The sequence below is a fragment of the Tauraco erythrolophus genome, chromosome 19 (assembly GCF_009769465.1).
Source record: "Tauraco erythrolophus isolate bTauEry1 chromosome 19, bTauEry1.pri, whole genome shotgun sequence".
In the NCBI taxonomy this organism is placed as follows: domain Eukaryota; kingdom Metazoa; phylum Chordata; class Aves; order Musophagiformes; family Musophagidae; genus Tauraco; species Tauraco erythrolophus.
Genome location: NC_141483.1, coordinates 7,671,541 through 7,690,818, shown reverse-complemented (window position 1 = coordinate 7,690,818; position 19,278 = coordinate 7,671,541). Strand labels below are relative to the sequence as shown.

Sequence of the window (19,278 nt, the reverse complement as noted above, 5' to 3'; positions counted from 1 at the left end):
TCTGTTCTCATCTCAGAGGTGCTGTAAGTAGTTCAGTAGCAAATGGCAGTAAACAAGTTACTTGTTTAGCTTTAGTAAAAGGGTTCTGTTGAAGCCACTGTTTAAGCTTATATTATGCTGCTGATTTTATACTCATGAAAACATTTAAATTGATGTTAACGTGACAGATCTGTGGAATCGGTGGGGAGTTTTGCTCTATGCGCCATACAGATGAAGATAGAGTTTTAAATGGAATACTTTAGAGCCCTACTAGAGAAGACAAAAGGCAGAAGATATATCCTGTCTAGCTGTTCACCGAGTTGTTCTTTTTCCTGCGTTGAGAGACAAGCAGTCCTGTGTGTTTTCCATGGAAGATGTTTGATTTTGGCTTTTTCATTTGCATTATTAGCAAACAGCTGCATGAAGGACTGTTTCATTGGCTACCATGCTGAAATCATCAAGCACATTTCAACTGCAATTGCACTGTCTGCATTTTAAAATATTTCCATATTACAGTGTACTCCTATAATTTAAAAATGAAAACTATTTTCAGCTACTGTCTGCTAAATTTGGGGGGAGGTTCCATTCACTTGGAAAAAATGGACACAACTGTTTTCTTGTAACATGAAGTTTCTGTCTTTAACAATGTTAAACATCTCACTTTTGCTGTTAAAGACAAAAATTCCAGGTGTCTAGAGTAAGAAAGGTTGTGTTCCTCATGCTCTCCAAAGCCATGTCTTTTTTTATATAGTTCTTTAAAGCACATTATTATTTGCACAGTGAAATTAGCTTTGCAAGAGGGATGAAAACCCCTGTCAGAGCAATTTTAGCAAAAAGATCAAAGGAATTAAATATAAATTCTCTCCAAAGCGAGCATGTGGGTTTTTTCCTTTTTTGAACAGGGAGGCCTTGGATTAATTACTTCTGATTTAAAATCAAATCTATGGATGGAAAGGAAGTCTTTTCAAAGAGCAGTGCAGTTTGCTTCTTAGAGTGAACAGTATTTTAGTAGGGTGACTAACAATGTGCATTTTTATTCTTAACCTCTGACCTGTGCCCTCCCCACCCCTTTACCTAACCCTTTCCATTTGCCCTGGTCAGTTAACAGGCAAGAGCATTTGAAAACAATCATGGATGACTATGATATCAGGTCTGCTGCCAGCATTTTAGCATCTGTTAAGGAGCAAGAAGCTCGTTTCGAGCGGCTTACCCGTGCACTTGAGGAAGAGCGGCGCAATGTCTCCTTGCAACTCGAGCGTGCCAATCAGCCCACAGACCGAATGAGCATTTGCAACATTGGCAATGGTCAGCCACTGGCAACCGCCTGGCAGCAGCTTGTACTGCAGGTAACAGCCTGCTCCTTTTACCTGTTGCTAGAGTTCTCCTATTCCAGAATTTGCCATTCCAGAAAGTCAGGTGCATCTTGTTTGTCATCAGCATTTCATTCTGGTACCCCAGAGTGGGTATGCTTGGTCGATTAATTTGGTAGCTCAGACTTCAGAGCCTTGGCTTAAAAGTTACTCTTACTTCCTCTTAGCTCATGGGATACTTTTAAAAATGCATGCATCCTTGAGCATTAAACCTTGAAGAGAGATCTTCACACCCTTCTCTAAATCTGTGCACTTGCTGTAAGTATGGTGATGTGCTGGTGACTGAAAAACAAGGCTGAATCATGATCTCCATAGCAAACAAAATTTCCATTAGAAATAGCTGGGCTTTGAATAGAGGGAACAGCATGAAAAGCAGGGATTTCCCTCCTGCGAAGTCTTATTGTTTGTGTAGGGAGGACTTCATAATTTGTTTCTCATGTTTATTGAATTGATAGACTTTATTTCAATGATGCAAACTGGCTTTGTGGTAGCCTTAGCTTTCTAAATGTGGTTTTGCTTGATAAGTGTTCTTTAATTGTTTAAATGTGCAAAGATAAAATACTTACATCTCTCAATTACTGAAGCTAGCAAATCACTCTGACATGCAAGGTAAGTCATGCAGAAGCAATAGTACTGTTTGTGAAGGTCTGTTTCCTAAGAAAATGTTGTTCAATTCAGAGAGAAACTCCAGGCTTTGAGGATTCTAAAAGTTGTTTCCCAATTACACCAGACTGTTTTACAATTATACCTGCATTGACCTGTATTCAGGCAAACTTGATGTTATATTATGTTAGCACAGCTTTTCTATTAACAGCTGCCATGTTTCTGTATGTGTAGATGTTTGAATGTGGGACTTGGTGGGAAAGGAGCAGCCTGCCCTGGTTACGCTATACAAGTATGGCAGTAGCTGGTAGGAGCTGTGGGGTGTTATCCTCTGATCAGCAGCTGGGCTGGGGAGAGGGGAGATGTGCTTACACATTTTTTTACGGAAAAAGGACAAGTTCACCTTCACTTTTTCTGAATGACTTTGTGCAAAGTGCCTGATTAATAGCTCCAGAATGAAATTCCTTATGCACAAAACTGATGAAGCATGAGTTTTCTGCAGTGTTATGGCTTAAGGTTTAACCGGTTCCAAGAAAACTTAATAAAAGAGTTTAAGTTACTGGAATCTACATGACTCTTATGGAGAAACAGCCTCTGTAAGTGACCCCAGACTGAATCTGTGTACACTCAGCTCATTGCCACTGGGTGTGGGGGGGAAGCTTTAGTTCATAAATAATTAGTGTTTAGGTTTTTTAGAGGAGCTTGTATATGAAATCAAATGGTTGATTAGCTAAATATGCACAGTTAAGAATGAATGTGAGATTATTTGTGTGAATTTTCATTAAATGTACTGCGGGACAAATTCCTTTCTGACTTACTAGAATTAATTAAATAGTGTTTAAATGAAGGATGAAATCTGTACATTCAGTCTTATGCAGACTATATAATGATTTCATCTTTACTATTATATATTGCATTTCATTGTTTAGAGTACACAAAGCAAAAGGCACTCTATATTCTGCTGTCTGTAAGGATTGCTCACGTGCTACAGGGAAATGCAACTATCTCTGAAGCTGTGTTTCAGTGAGGACTAATTTATGCTTATCATCCTATTCAACCTTCTGTTGTAAGTAATAGTACAAAATAAGCAGTAGCTTTTCCATTTGGCAGTTCCATAGGTGATTATACTTAATCGAGTTATTCTGAGTAGAATTTGGACAAAAAATGAGGGTTAACTCCATTTCCTGGGAATGCCAAATAATCTTCAGTGATTTCCACAACCAGGCATCAGTTTTCCATGTTGTTTGATTGTCAAAGTAGAATCTGTCAAAGGGATTTGTTAGGGAAGTGTGTATAGTCAGGGTTTTGTTAACAGTCTCAGTGCTTTTTTGTAATAGCGCTCCCAAACTTATTCCCTTCTTTTTTAAAAAAAATTTATAAAAGGAAAAATAGTATATAGGCAATGTGCCAGAAGTATAAGAGTTTTCTGAAGTCCTCAAAAGACAAAATCAAGGTCTTATGCAAATACTGATTCTAATTAATTCGTTCTGGATGTTTTTTTGCCAGCCACTTTTTTTTTTTTTTTTAATACCAACTTTAAATTCATTCCATAACAATAGCTCCTTGTCCTAGGCAGCCCATTTAGCCACTTCCTTCACTTCACTTACTGACGAATTCTGCCTGTTCAGTATGAATTTCAAATACTCAGATAGAACATGTGAACTGTGGTGCACTTGTTGACATTTGCAGGGAGCATATATGGCATTGTGTCTTTTGGCCCTGACAAGAAATATCAGATCTGCAAATGAGGTCAGGGATGTGCTGTAATTGCCAAAAAATGTGTGCCTTGACGTCTTAATTTTACATTAAGAAAGTGGAAGGGGATTTTTCTTAAAAGTATCTTGAAGTTGGTTTTAATGGGAGTTGTTTACTTGGACAATCTACCCAAATCATCAATGGTTTGTTCAGATATTAATTAGAAATAGCTGAGATTATTCTTTTATGGGAATTTTTCCCAGAGGAGGAATTTCTGGAAGATACTGTCCTCACAAGAGATCCTAAATGTTGCTGAAATGTCTCCCAAAGTCTTTTATTGAGCTAGTGGCCGAAGCATTTGTGTTTTCATAGCCCATTGTAGAAGGCAGTGCCTGCCAACCCTTCAGGCTGTGCAAAAGTTTTGTACCCATCTCTCCTTCCTGCAAGAGACAGTAATCAGCTACTTCCATAGGACAGGGAGCTTTAACCGGCACAGTTCCTGGTGAACAGGGACAATGCTGTTGAATAAGTGGGTAAATGTAACTTCTGCCCTGTATAGCTTGCCCAGTCTCGAAGGCTGGTGTCAATTAGAGTGTATTGCTGAGTGTACAGCCAGTGACGTGAATTAGGGTGTTTCAACTCTAGGACTTTTGGAAGCTATGCAACATTATACATGCATCACTGTGGATTTTGAAGTGGTCAAATAAAGTGTTCTTCCAGATTAAGAACCCTCTGGACAAAAGGTCATTAGTTACTTAATTGAAAACCTTTGCATTACTCTGAAAAATGTAATATTTAATGACATTTTAATCATAGAGCTTTTATCTCCTAAAAATCCTTCCAGTTTTTAAGGATGTTCTTGACTCTGTGACCTACTCTGCCCTTGAGTGGTGGAAGCTGCATGGCTGGCCATTGCTATTTGTTTCTGAAAGTGAAAATCTTGTATTAAAAAGAGCAGAGCTGTCTGTTGATGTGTATTTGTGTTTGCCTCCCTAACTTTTGCAGTAAAGAATGTAAAAACTGATTTTTTTTGGTTGTCGTAGTATCCCAAGCTGTGAGAGTCTTGGCGGTCTGCCTTTTTATCAGTTTACCAGTGCAGGCATAGTCCAATAAGCGGCTAAGTCACTGGTGAGTAGCACCTATCATGTGTCTTCTACATGTTAAAGTATCTGGTTGATAATGTTTTTTACAAGCTTGATAATCTTAATACTCTTCATGTGTGAGGTATTTAGTTTAATCTACCTGGTACTATTTCACTTCTTTTCATATCAACCTTCTGCTGCTCTTCACAGTGGGAACTAAAGTTGGACAGGGAGAAGGTATGAAAGTGCATGTGTAGGGCATGTACTATAGTGGGCTGAATGCAAAAAGCGGCAGTATTATCACTGGATAGCTAACCATTCAGAGCATAACTTTTTAGTAATAAAGAATATTATCTCTTTTTTTAAAACTTTTATTAAAACAACAGACATGTGAAACTTATTAAACACAAGGCTATATCCTGAGTTGGTTTGAATTGGCATGGCTCCATGGGTTTCAGAAAAGCTCTGTCCTGTCTGATCAGCTGAGGAGCTGAACAAGAATGTTTGCATTCAAAGACTGTTTCCTCGTTGGTGCACATTGACATTTCCATTCCTGTTAATGTTTCATAACCAAAGTGAAGTACAGCATTCAATAAAGCGGTTTTGCCAAATACACTGTAACAATACTTTGACCTCAATGATCTTGCAGTGACTTACAAGGATTTGAGAGGGATTCTTGTCATAAAAAAGGTAGGTATAATACCCCTTCTTACAGAAAGGAAAGCTGTGGGAGTTGCCAAATCTTACGTGGTGTTAATAACAGAAATCAGCCCCTTGCATGCTGGTGCAGAGTCTTATCACATTGACTTTTATGCCTGTAAGTACCACCATAAGTTGATCTGAGAAGTCTTTGCATTGACAAAATCATCCAATAATTAAAAACGTATTTACTTTGACTGTTACTTCCATTCTTTTAGGTTCCCTGTGGTGGGTTTGTTGGGTTGTTATTATGTTTGATTTTTTTAGATATATCGTCTAGCACATTTGGCTAAGGAGGTACTGGAATAGATTATACCTCAAATGGAGATGGTGTGTGTGACATGTTAGTATAATAGAGATTTTCCCACATGCTTTTTACAAAGCCTGTTATTAAGAAAGCCTATCAGCATAAATTCACTCGTCTATATTTTTTTCTTAGAATGATATTTTGTTTAAAACCTAGTGGTATTAAATTGGTACTCCTGTTGCAAGTTTTATAGAATTCTGCTGTACTTTACGGAATACTTTTTACTTATCGAACAGTAGTTCCCATAAGAAGGAAGCTCTGTTACAGTCCTGATGCCATGGAATTTGTAAAGGCTGCCAAGGAGTAAATAGTGACTGAACAATGGCTGTAGGGTTCGTGTATGCTTTCTAGAGGTCTGTCAGTCAACATGTGCCAAGAGACCTATGACTGCAACTTTAAATCAGTTTCAGTCTTCCCTTAACAGGTGTGATAAAATAGCTGCTTTTGTTTTCAAAAGCAAAATACAAGTTTTGGATCATGTTTTGACTTTAAACTTCAATTCAGCCAGCTTCACTGATAAATTTTTCACTCGGCAATTAGGCAAGCAGCTTCTGAGGTTTCATCCTGTCACTCTGTCGTGCTTTTCCATGACATGGATCATGTAATGATCAGTCTTGCTCAGATTCTTAATGGTAAAGTGTGCAAGTGTGTTGTATGGGCTGAAATTTGTAATAATCAAACCAAGCTGAATCAGCAGGATGTGATACCAATGAATATAGCTTAATATCTCATATTTATGCAGCTATTACACCTAGTAATAGACATTATTATACCAGCTTCTCATTGGTTACTTGTAAAGCCAGCCCTGTGCATGATTGTGCAATTGCAGCAGTTAACATGGCATGAACATGGTGTTGGAGGCAGAACAGACCTTGTTTGTACCTTTTGTAATACTGTGCACAATAATTTGGTCCATTAGACGTGACTGAGACAGGCTTCTCTGAAATAGGGCTTGTGATTACGTGTATGATTCACTGAAGCCTGCTCTACAGTCATTTTGTACTACCTTAACTATTTCATTACACATCTAGATTTCTTTTTTTTCCTCTCTTCTTCTTTAAACTGAAAGAATGTAATTAGTATGATGCCAGGTATGGTAAGTGACACTGTTACAAATATATCTTGTGTAAGTCCTATTAGTGGGTTGTTCCCCTCTACATCTGGCCCTGTTGAAAGTGGTGAAGTTTGAGCAATACCAAAGCTGTTGCTTCTGAACTAAGTAAATAGACACGTGTCGTGGTTTAACCCCAGCCAGCAACTCCTCCCCGGTGGGATAAGGGAGAGAATCAGAAAGGTGAAAGTGAGAAAACTCGTGGGTTGAGATGAAAACAGTTTAATAGATAAAGCAAAAGCTGCGTGCACAAGCACAGCAAAACAAGGAATTCGTCACCACTTCCCATCAGCAGGCAGGTGTTCAGCCATCCCCAGGACAGCAGGGCTCCATCACACCTAACGGTTACTTGGGAAGACAAATGCCATCACTCCCAACGTCCCCCCTTTCCTTCTTCTTCCCTCAACTTTATATGCTGAGCATGACATCGTATGGTACGGAACATTCCTTTGGTCAGCTGGGATCAGCTGTCCCAGCTGGGTCCCCTCCCAACTTCTTGTGCACCCCCAGCCTGCTCGCTGGTGGGGTGGGTGAGAAGCAGAGATGGCCTTGACTCTCTGTAAGCGCTGCTCAGCGACAATGAAAACATCTCTGTATTATCAATACCGTTCTCGGCACAAATCCAAAACATAGCCCCATTCCAGCTACTATGAAGAAAATTAACTCTACCCCAGCAAAAACCAGCACAACACAATAATAAATTATTAAAATACAAACCAGGAAAAATCAAATTATTTGTTACGAGGTTTCCGAGTCAGTCTTTTTTTATTGCTGCTGTGATTATTCATTTGTTAAGAGGTATGGTAAGAAACACAGGCTCAAAATTGTCTATCGTGTTTAATTAGTGTCCTACCTCTATAACTGGTAAGAGCTTTTTTCATATATTTCTCCAGGTCTGACATATGTTTGACCATGCTTTTTCATAAATCGATATATATTTTTGGTGCAGATGTTCCCTAACTTTGTGTTTAATCAAGGTATTAACAAAATAGAGTTGAAAGGAAAGCAGAGAGGTGAGAATGAAGAAACTTGAAAGAAATCACATAGTGGTTTGTTGTTTGTTTTTTTTGTATTAACACTCTCACCAAAAAAAGACCCGCGAACCTCCTCCCAACAAATAATACCCCAAAAGGCCATCTTGAAATGTCAATAATCAACAAAGTTAATAAATCTTTTTTTTCTTCATTTTGCAAATGTGATTATAGCTGTTCAAGGAAAATCAGCTTATGGAAAAAAACACATTTTCCTTTTTTTTTCTTTTTAGGCAGCGATTTTGTAGCCATAATTAAGTACCAATATTCTTCAGTCTTTATGTTAATCTGAGGTCCCTGTGACTTCTGCCAAAAATGACATTTTATTAATTGAGGGTCAGTTTCAAGTAAAAGGTGAACTTTAAAGCACACCAGAACACATGGTTAGAATTAAAAAAAAAAATTACAAGAAGATTAGCTCAAATTGCTTGTCTAAGAATGTACCATCAAGGTAACCTTTCTGAGTTACAGTTTGGGCAACAATAACTCTTCTGTCTATATTTCATTACTTTTGGTTGAGATTCTCTTCTCCACACTGACACAGTGCAGACTGTTAGAACACAGAGACTGATTCCTGTGCTTTAATAGTAAGAACATGGGTGCATTAATATTGCGGATGTGTTTGGAGACATGCGGAGAAGAGCAAAAATGGGTCTGAGCTGCACTGAGTCATCAGCTTACCTTTTCTTCTCCTCTCCCTCTCAAACAGAATGCAGTTCCATCTTTGTAGGTAAAGTTTTATGGAATTGGTTCGAGTTTGTAGTAGTCCCTCTTGGCTTCCTTTGTTATATAGCATATTTGTGCTCATATCGAGGGACTGACAACAGGGAAAATGACCTTTTTTTTTTTTGCCTTGCAGATAAGGTCAGGTACAGACAACAATGCTGTCGATTCATGACAGCTCCCCCATGTTACAGTGCTACAAGGCCAAATACCCAGAAAAAAACTTCATCGGTAGTTAACCCATGCACGTTCTAGTATTGAGCAGATTGCAAAATGTTGTAAGAATTTCTAGGGTAGTCTTAATTCCTTTATAAAACCAGTTGAACCCATAGCAATGTAAGTTCTGATTTAGGGGTACAGTATGGTTCGGTGTCAGAGTCATATAATGTCTGCTCTCCAGCCCACTGCTGGTGCCCTTGCTCTCAGCTCCCCGATCTCTGTAATTCAGCTCTTGTGTTCTTTTGGCCTACAGATCACCGTGCAGTTACACATGCACTAGCTATGCCATCAGCCTGATCCTGTAAATTCAGTACATATGAGTAGTCTTACTGAATTTCTAGGAATGATCTGGGTCAGGTTTCAGCTTCCGCATATGTGCAACTATTCAAAGGTTCCAGGGGGGAAGGAGGGGGGGAGATCTGGGAATATGATTCCCATGGGAGAATGAGTTCTTAGATCAGAATTCAGTGTGAGTGGAGAGATATTTGCAGTACCTATGAATCCCAGCACAGTTAGAAACTGAACCAGAAGCTGTTTCTCAGCTGCTTTTCAGGGAGATGTGTTCCCCATGCATGAGGCATGATCCCGTCTCTGGCTTCCGCTGTGTTGGAGATGATAATAGTTGAGTTTAGCTTGGAGGTTGGAGCCTTTGCTGCCTTTTTTTATGGACATAATCCCATTTCTGTGAAAGCATCAACTCCTGGTTTACAGTAAGAGGATCTTTTGCTGATGGCTCAGCAACAGTGGAAGCGGGAAGCATGGAACTGATCTTTCTCAGGGCCAAAGTACTGCAGATTGCTTACGACAGTGTTGCTCCGCCGGCCTGCACCGTACAGGAATTCAGCCGGAGCAGTAGCCCTCTGCGAATTACTGCAGGTTTTTCAAATAGAGACTTTCCAAAGCGACAGTATGGCATGTTGCACCACTCTGAGATCACGGAGCTCCTGCTGTTTGCCTTTCTGCTGAGATTACCCAAATTCCAAAAGAAATCATAGAAGCTGCTTCCTGTTTTGCAGGGGGAATGCGACAGCACAAGGCTAACAAAAAAAAGAGTGTGCAACAGGCTTTATGGTATGTATCATATGAGAGCCTCTGAAAGATGGACTCAAGTAGTGTTCCTCCAAGAATTTAAATTTCCTGGTTCTTCTATTTCTTGTTAGAGCTTCTCCCCTATGATTATTCATATTCAGTCTTCATTTAAGGCCTTAGGTGGTAAAAACATAGATACAAAAGTGAATGGGATTATTAGCATCAATTTCAGCTACAATTAACCAGATTTGACCAACTGCATCAGAAGCTGTAAAGTGCTTTGCAGAAGGGGATTTATTTGATAAGTGAACGACCTAAACCCCACTTTTAGTTATGTGGGGGTCAGATCTGCTGGCGTGCAGCAGAATCCACGCAAAATCTGATGCGTTATCTGAGAAGTGTTTGTATAAAACTTTGTCAGCAAATCTAGTTTAAAAAGTAGATCCCAAAAGATTCATTCGAAATTTAAAAAAAGGAAGTCAGCAACAGAGAAGCTGACCCTCTGCCTGGTAAGGAAAGAATGATTTTATTCTCTCCAACACAATGATTTGTTTTTTTCAAAATTTAATTACATACTAGTTTATAGTTTTACATGTGCAGGTTGAAAATCATCTTTTAGCTCAAAGATGCATGCCTTTGCAGAAGTCTCACTTTTCTCTCTATCATCAACAGTACCTCACTTTCATGTCTCACACTTCATCTCTGAAGTATTTGCTCTGGAACTTTATGTGGTAACTGCTAAATTCCAAAGTGCCATCTAATGTTTGTCAGCAGGACAGCAACTGGTTTATGATAATGGTTATAATAGTGCAAAGCAATGATCACATTTACCCTGAGCATCTCAGAAATATTTTTGCAGTTTCATTTGCGTTGGAATGTCTTAACTTCTTTTGTTTTGTGTGAATTTTTATTTAATGAGGTTTAGGAAGCAACTGAAAGACAAAGATTTTCATTTTGTTTGCCAAGATTTGGGAAGGAATAATTTTTGACAACTGTTAACCTTTCTGGCCTGGAACTGTGCCAAGTTTAAATTCAAATTATTTAATTTGACTGACAAATTCACAGTTTAATAATAATTTTCCATGATTTTACATTGCTTTACTAATAGAACTAGGTTTTCTTCTAGAAATACACACAAGAGAAACACATTAATAATAAATTCTGCTTACTTGTGTGTACCTTATTATGCAAATGGGTATCTAGGCTGTTTTTTGCATGACATCTGAGTGTTGTTAAGATCAGTAAGTATAACTGCAAATAATTATGAAAAATGTCTTAAAACAGGAACATTCAAATGTAAACATTAAAACATTAAAGAGTAATATGAGGTTTAACAGGATTTTTCTTAAAAAAACAAACTTTCTAGTCACATTTACCACATTTGCTTCTTGATAATTAACATGAAACATCTTTCATTTTAAAGTTGTGATTTATTTTTCATGTTCTGCAGCTTGTTTACTTCTCAGCTCAGAGAGCAGAACACGATTAATTGTCCTGGCTTTTTAAGATTTTTATTTCTCCTGTGTTTTAGTTCCCAAGCATACTACTGTACTAGTTCAGCTGGGATGGTCAAGAAGAAAGATTTTAAACCCTCACAAAACCTTTTTTGCACTGTATCTCTCAATTTTATGAAAAGATTTTGTTGCTACTATAGGCCTTGATCCGTACGCGTACAAGCGCGGCAGACCTTCATCCCTCCAAGGCATTGCACAGGAGGCGGTTGGTCTTCGTAAGCCTCTACCCTTGCAGATCCACATGTAGCAGCCAGAATGTTTTGCAGAAACTTTAAAACCAACAAGCAGGCAAAGAGGCAATTTCCTCTTGCCCTGAGCCCCTTAAGCTTTGAACCTGAAGGGTTCAACCTGCCTTTTAAAACCAAAAGTTTTCTACAATTCCATTTCAGCTGTCTCCAGTATCTGTAAGCTCTTGTGAACTAATGCTGAAAGAGCCCAACGTGAATGTTGCGTTATGATGACATTGATAAATTACTGAGCCTTTTGCTCGTTTAGGCCATCTTGTTAATGCTCCGAATTATGCTCTCACTTGCTTTGTCGCAAACGGCGAGTAATTCACTGAAGTCATCGGCGTGACTGAGAACAGAATGGCCAAAGATGGCCATGGGCAGCCTGAGGCTGCGTGCCAACTATAATTAAAGCCTTTGATTTAAATAAATGTCAGAGGTTACTCTTGATACATATATTTAAAAAAACAAAACCAAACAAAAAAAACCCACCAAAACTGCTTCCTTTTTAAGCCACCAAATTACTAGCTGAAGAGAATGTTTTTTAACCATAATTGTGGTGGCTGGGAAATGCCGTAGAGTACTATCTGAGTTCATTTTAGGGACTGAATCTAAAATGTATCTTTAGCTGCTGGCAGAGTGATGTTTTCAGAATACTGTAGTTAAAGATTGAAAAGATCTGTAGTCTCTGTGTCTGTAACCCATCTTGATTAGCACGTCTGCCTTTTTGCAGTCTTGTTTTCGTATGTATTTCAAATACAAGAAACTTGCTCTGGAATAACATTTCATACACAGACCTTAAGAAGAAAATCCAAAACAGTTTCAGGTTTTGGTTTGAAAAGAATAGTAATTACCATAAAAATTGGTTCATGCTACAGACAGCCATCAATCCAGTACATAATGGCAAATCACATTTTTGCCCTCTGAATGAGAGAATGGCATGTTAACCTGGGATCTTCTGAACAAGTGATTGTACTGTGCAGCTTGAAACACAACACAAATCATCTGGAAAATCCAAAACCCAAAACAGAATCTAAGAAACGAAGAATGGTTAATACTGGGTCTGTCTTTCCTGCATTTGAGTGTCTTTGTTTTCCTTTCCAATAACTATAGCATGAAATTATGGTCACAGTATCAACCTTAAATTTGATTTTTTTTTCCTTGCTGTTGTCATTGCTATAAATGTAATTCCATTTTAATTTTTTTTTCTTAAACTGGAGGAGATTTTTCTAATTTTATCCCTGTAAAATGTAGTTGATTCTTACCTAAATGAAGCTGCTGGGAAGAAACATAGGTCATTCATTCAGCTGCGACCTATATGCAGTGACATGTAGCTTCCTCTGTCCTTCATTCCTAATGTAAGCAGTGCTGTCACCAGACTGTCCTTGTTCTCGTCCTGTCATATGACAACTTGGATGAAATGGAGTTGAGTGATATGAGATGTAGCAAGATGGAAGCTGTATTTGTATACAAATGAAAATCCCCTGAACTTACTGAAATGCCTAATGGTGTCCCTCTAAAGAACGTGTCTGCTTCCTCTTTGCCATAGTGTTCTTCAGCCTTGTGATCCTGTAGACCTCTTCTGTAATACTGGATTTTTAAATAAGGATGACACATAAAATCATCGTCCATTTATATACAAACTATTCCTTGCTAGAGGCAACCTGGCTTTGTCTCTATTTCTAACCTTGCAGTATAAAAGCAAAAAGATTGTCAAAACCATGTTGATGGAAAATGTTAAAAATATCTTGGTGCATTTGTCTGACTAGTCATGCAACCATTTTGGAGCAAGTACAGATGCTTTGAAAGGGCTCATGTAATTTTTCAAATATATTTAGAAATTATGGAAATGCTAACAGGAAAGATTTCAAAATGTATCTTGGAGATACAATCATAGAATGGTTAGGGTTGGAAGGGACCTCAAAGATCATCTAGTTCTGTTTTCATTTGTCTGTATTAAAATCATTACAGTAGGGCACCCTGACACATCACAGTGTAATGTTCTTTAGTTCTTTCACTTGTTTATTTGCTGCATGAAATTCACAGAACAACAATAAAATACCTTTGGCATGGAAGCACCTATATGACTATAGGCTATCTAACCCTGAGAGTTGTCATGGGTGATCATGGTGCTTTTGCCTATATGGTTAGCTGGGATTCTTGATTCATCTTGTGCCTTCTTGCTCTGTTGGGTTTATGGAAGTTACATATCACTGAAGCCATATGTTATGTTTCCAGGCAGAGCTGTAAACCATTTCATTTTTACTGCCTCTGAGAGCAGATCAATTTATAGTGCAGCACTAGTGATGGAGAATTTTTTAAGGGTAATGGGAGAAAATGAAAAAAAGAGAGCTTGGCCCAGATACTATACTACTCCATCTTCCAAAGAATTAAATCCCTTCCTATTTATAAATTTTTAATTCTCAGAGAGAAGAAAGACGGTTTTAACCCTACTTTTGCACCTGGGAAAAATGTGGCAGATTAAGAAATTAAGGTTCATTTAAAAAAAAAAAAAGGGTGAGATGTTGCGATGTAGTCAGCAGTCTGATACTAAGGGATAGAGTGTTTGCTGTCAAAATTTAACAGTTCGGTATAACTTCAGGGATCTAATCCATAACTCTTATTTAGCTAATTAGTTCTTTTACTTCAGCATTGTCAAATCCCAGCATTCAGCATCGTATGAGCTGGTAAAATATCACAAGTGGCTAAGAAATAAGGAGACTTCAGATGTGTTTTGCCTGTTTTTTAAGAAAAGAATCTTTAGCTTTAAGTCAAAACATTTTCAAAATTTACTTTACAACCTAAAGGCCTACAAGCATCTATTATGTTTTTGAAAGGAAAATTATGTTTTTAAATAAAACCTGACTCCAGAAGGTGGGACTTCAACATTCAGCAATGCTAATCTTGCATGGCTTGCACAAATACCTGTGGGTTTACGACATGAGAGACTTCTTATGTGAGTCAGAATTGGCAAGTCCATCCAGGAAGGTTTTCAGTTTCGTCATTTTGCATGCAAGAGTGGCTACTTCAGTGCCCTATGGATATAGACTTTAGAACGTTTTTTTTCTTTGACAGTGTATAAAGGTCTGGCACATATCCATGTGCATGCCTAAATTGAATGGTACTTTTCTATGCCAGCATGGCCTCAACAGAAGTTGAGCTATTTTAGTTTGTTAACTGAAGAAAAGTTGGACAAGGAGAAGGGGGGGTGGGGGGAAAGGCAGGGAGAATGCTGTACAAAACTGCAGGAGACTCATACAAAATGTGTTCCTTTCACTTTGGCCTTTAAGTATCTTATTAAGGGCCACTACCAGTTGCCTTTAAATTATTCCACTGTAGATAGACTCAGAGCATATTTTTTCCCTCCAGTGAAGCAAATACTTTGCTTCAGCTAAACCTTGTGGAACATATAGCATTGCCCTTGTCAACCTTTACAGCCTTTATTTTTAAACAAACTAGGATCAGAGTTGGGTAACGTAGTTCTGCGCTGTGCTCTGCCCCTAAAATACAAAGCCTTAGCTCTAATATTCAGCTGGAACTCTGACACTGACAGTAACAGGAAAGCTGAAATTAGGATTAAATCAGTTTGAAACTTTCCTTCTGGTCTTAAATGTCAGTTTCATGTTGATCTGGTAGAAGTGATATTAATTAACATGTTAATTACATTGACACTGGAAGCATGTTTTAGAATTTTCAAGGAACCTGAAGCTGGGATGAAGAGACACTTTGTGCAAAGGCGCCTATTCTGATAATTAAAGATGATTAAATTGTGATGTACCTTCCTTTCTGCATTATAGCTGGTCTTGCTGTCTCTGACTATCCCTGTTTTCCAGGGATGGTCTCTAATTTGATTTCAGTAGCTTTCAGTCCCTAATTACCATTGTTCAGCCACCAGCTGTTACAGCGGTGGATTTCTTTATTGCTTTAGTTTGCTTCAGAAACCTAGTACGAAGGAGGAAAAACAACCATTCCCCCGTGGCTGGTGACTGCAAAGCAGTGCTGGTTATTTAGCACTGGGGAGGACCTAGCTGGCTGCCTCATAGACCCCATTGACTGTTTTCACCTGAAGAGCAAGGCTTTACTTCCAGTGCTGGGTAAGCATGTGCTCCTGCCCCTGTGGTGGGTCCAGAGGGGGAAAAGTCTTCAGGTTTAGTTAAGGCTGGTTTACACCTACCTACCTAGGTCTCTTTTTTATAAGACTTGATGTCTTAATATGTTTATTAATACATACCCTTTCTGCAATTTCTTGGGAAAGGCAGAAAGAAGGATCAGATCCTAGAAGAAGTATGGGAGGCTCTCCTCCTTCCCAGGAATATCATGGAGGTTCGCAGCCTGGCAGCCCGTTCAAAGACCGAACGTTATAAGCGGAGTACTTCCAATTTACTAGCAATAAATGGATGTGAAAACCATGCTGTATTGTGCCGTGAAGTCCCAGGTTTTTTGGAGAATGTGGTGGATGGAAGGTGCAGCACATCTGGCATTCATTTTGGTAATGAGTCATTTATCAAGACAATCTTTTAATGAATGTGAGACAGGTTTGTGGGCAGGTGAATGGTTTTAAAAAAACGAGGCCACTTGTACTTTGAGCTATAAGCCTCGCGGCATCTGTGCAAGATCGGAAAGGGAGGAGGCTGTGATGGATAATCATCTTTCTCTGTTGCTGGTGCATCAGGAATGGCATTCATCTCGAAGTGAAGTGCAAAAAGTAAGCAAGCTCGAGCATTTCCTTTCTTGCGCTTTCTTGTTCGACCTCCCTGCAATTCACGAGGCAACTGCGCCGTCAGCGCAGACAGTACGTGAGGGGCTTTCTGGCTCCCCAGCCGGCAGGTTACGGGTTCCGAGGCGCTGCCAGCAGTCGTTTTGCTTAGCGACGTTTTTCCCTCTTTGTCTCTCTAATCCAGCAGCAGAGATCCGCGGGGGCGGGCCGGGAAGCGTGGGAACCCCGGGGGCTCCGGGCGCGCAGCCGGTCGGTGCCCTCCTCGCCCGCGGGCCGCCGCCCTCCCGCGCCGGGCACGGAGCGAGGCTTCCCCGCCGCAGCGCCTCCGCCGAGCCCCCCCGTCCCCTCCTCTTCCCTGCCCGCAGCCTGCGCTTCCAGCCGAGAAGCCGAAGGCGCCGGGCGCTCCCCGCTCCCCCGGCGCGCCGGGCGTGGCCGCGCTCCGGCTGCGGCTGCCCGTCAGTTCCGCCCCCCGGGACGGAGCCTCCCGGGCGCCGGGCAGCGGCGGGGGGAGCCATGTGAGAGGGACGCGTCCCGCGCGGGAGCCGCCGGCGGGGTGTTTTCTCCCATCGGAGCGGCGCTGGTCGGTGGTCTCTTTGCCCTGGATGGGCTCTGTCCGTAGGGAGGCTGCCGAGGGGCTCTCGAGCGGCCGGGTTGCTGGTCAGGGCACAAAAGGAGCGAGCGGCACGGAGGAAACAGACTTTGGAGGCTCTCGGAGCAGAAGGCTGGGTCCCAGAGGGTCTGCAGGAGGCTGGAGCTGTTCTCTGCCAGGGACGGTAAAACTGGCACCTTGCATAAATGCCTGCGGAACTCAAACAGGTTAGTGCTCAACTTGTGTCCGTCCCCTCGGGCTCTGGCAGTTCTCTGCGTCCACATGTGCGGTGGTCCTGGTTGTGCGGGAAGGAGAAAGCTGTCAGGGCTGGAAGGGTTTGTTTACTCGGGTGGCCGGTTTTTTTTAACTTAGAACCAAGAGCAAAAGCTGAGCTGCTCTTTCTAACAGAGCATTCGACAGAGATTTTGCTTTTGTCTCTGGTGCGTTAACTGGTGAAACACCCAAAAAAGCAAGCCATTGTTTGCTTTGACCTTCTGGTCCTGCTCAATAAATCTAGGGAACTCTTTGACATGAACAGCTAGGAATAGTGCTTTTAAAAAAGAAAGCTTTGCTATTGTGCTTTTGTTAAATGTTTGCTTTTCCCATACGGTGTTCCACTGCTTTCTCTTTGATTTTGTTGTTGAACATACCAGGGAAATAACTTCAGTTTTTCACTCTAAATGTTATCTTAAACCAAAAGCCCTCTTGGCTGTCATCTTAATAATTATAAAAGACTTACAGCTCTGTGCAAAAAGATTTGAAATACCATTCTTTACCTTGGAGTGTCATTGGGCATTGCAGAGTAAAGCTGTTGCAGACTGGATTTAAATAAACAGAGATCATGTAGGCTGCTGTAATTTAAAAGTCCTTACCATGTTAGCCTCCTTCATCTACCTTGTAAGCCTTGGGAAACCTATGAGTTCAGGTGGCGGCAGGGGAGAGCTGCTCCTCAGACTAGGATGAGATGTTCTCTTTTTCTTAACCCTCCTTTTTCTTCTCTGCCTTTTTCATTTAAAACGCTATTTTAGGATAAGGAAAGGTAATGATAATACGTCACTGATAATACATCTATGAACTTGTTTAGATTCAGTGCACTGGAATTGTTAGAGGTGCTTCAGTTTGGTTTAATCATGCTGCGTTCAAGTTGTCCGCCTCAGTAACAGAAGGCTGAATCATTTCTTGATGCAAAGAGGGTGTTGGTTCCCTTGAGGGGAAATTAGCCCTTTCAGTTGGGCCCTTGAGTGGTCATTTCTTTGTCTGTAGGCAGTCCCTGTAACTGCTGCCCTGCCTGCTAGAGGTGACCAAATCCTGGTTTTGTTTGGGTGGGTGTTTGTGTGTCATGCTACCTGTGGACTTCTTAGGTAAGAAGGGATTTTATTTCTGTATGTGGCCCTGTTGGTACTGCCTGACCTGAAGTTACAGTACCTGTCAAATTACATGCCATGGGTTGTTGATTTTTAGATAGATAGAGTTAGCAGCTCTTTGGGATTTTGTTGTTTTTTTTCAATACATGAAGAAAAAAAAGCTAGAGGTAAGAAGCAGAATGTTAACTGTAGAAGAGGTATATTTAAATTCTTTTGACCTGTACAGTAGAGCTGTGTTCTTGTCTTCTGGGTTTTCTATTTCAATGGGAGGAAAAGCTTGAGTGAAAGTGGAAGATTACAGTTAATTACTTTAGGTTATGCATTTCAGTTAACTTGTAAATTCTTCCTTCCATATCACAACAAAAAAAATCTCATGGTTTTAATTTTCATGCTGCCCGTCATAGTTGATGATTAGACAGAGATCTGTTATTTTATCTTTTCTGATGGAGCAAGGGTTCTTGATTCAATCCGAGGTCTTTTTGCAATATGACTGATCAGTCTGATAGCACGACAGTGCATTAGAGTGTGCTTTGCTTAACGAAAAGCAGTAGTTTTAAACCGTGAGTTGTCAAATAAATTTATTGTGCATTTACAGGGCCTCTAGAAAGTAATATTTTAGTTTTAATGATCACAATTAAGTAAAACTAAGCCAAACAAATAAATGACTTCGAGGTGAATGGCACATCTACAGAATCCATACAGACAAAAATATGAGATACTAGAATGGACTTCTGCCTCGTTATCTAAACACATTATGTCTTTAGTTAAAGACACTTAGGAAATTGTTAATTGAAAAGAACCAAGAGTAACTTCTACTTGTGCTTTTGGCTTATACTGGCAATAGTTATGCTTCTTGAAGCAGTATTGTACCTGGGAGCACTGATAGAAGAAACAAATGCTGAAAAACTATTCTTGTGGCTGTGAGCATGCAGCTCAGTTATCACCTTCTTGGGGTTCTCCCTTGGCCGTTTCCCTTCCTGCTGACGAGGGATGAAGGCTGCTGAAGTTCATGCTGAGTA

The 19,278-nt window shown here is 40.1% G+C and overlaps 1 protein-coding gene across 3 annotated transcripts in view; it reads left to right on the top strand.

The window, feature by feature from the left end:
• Nucleotides 1-1,109: 1,109 nt before the first annotated feature.
• Nucleotides 1,110-19,278, top strand: part of ARVCF (ARVCF delta catenin family member) — a 168,737-nt gene continuing 150,568 nt past the window's right edge. For all 3 annotated transcript variants that reach the window (XM_086623809.1, XM_086623808.1, XM_086623807.1), the window contains exon 1: nt 1,110-1,325. In XM_086623809.1, coding sequence (XP_086479935.1) covers nt 1,110-1,325 — 216 coding nt within the window. The remainder of the gene's footprint in view (nt 1,326-19,278) is intronic.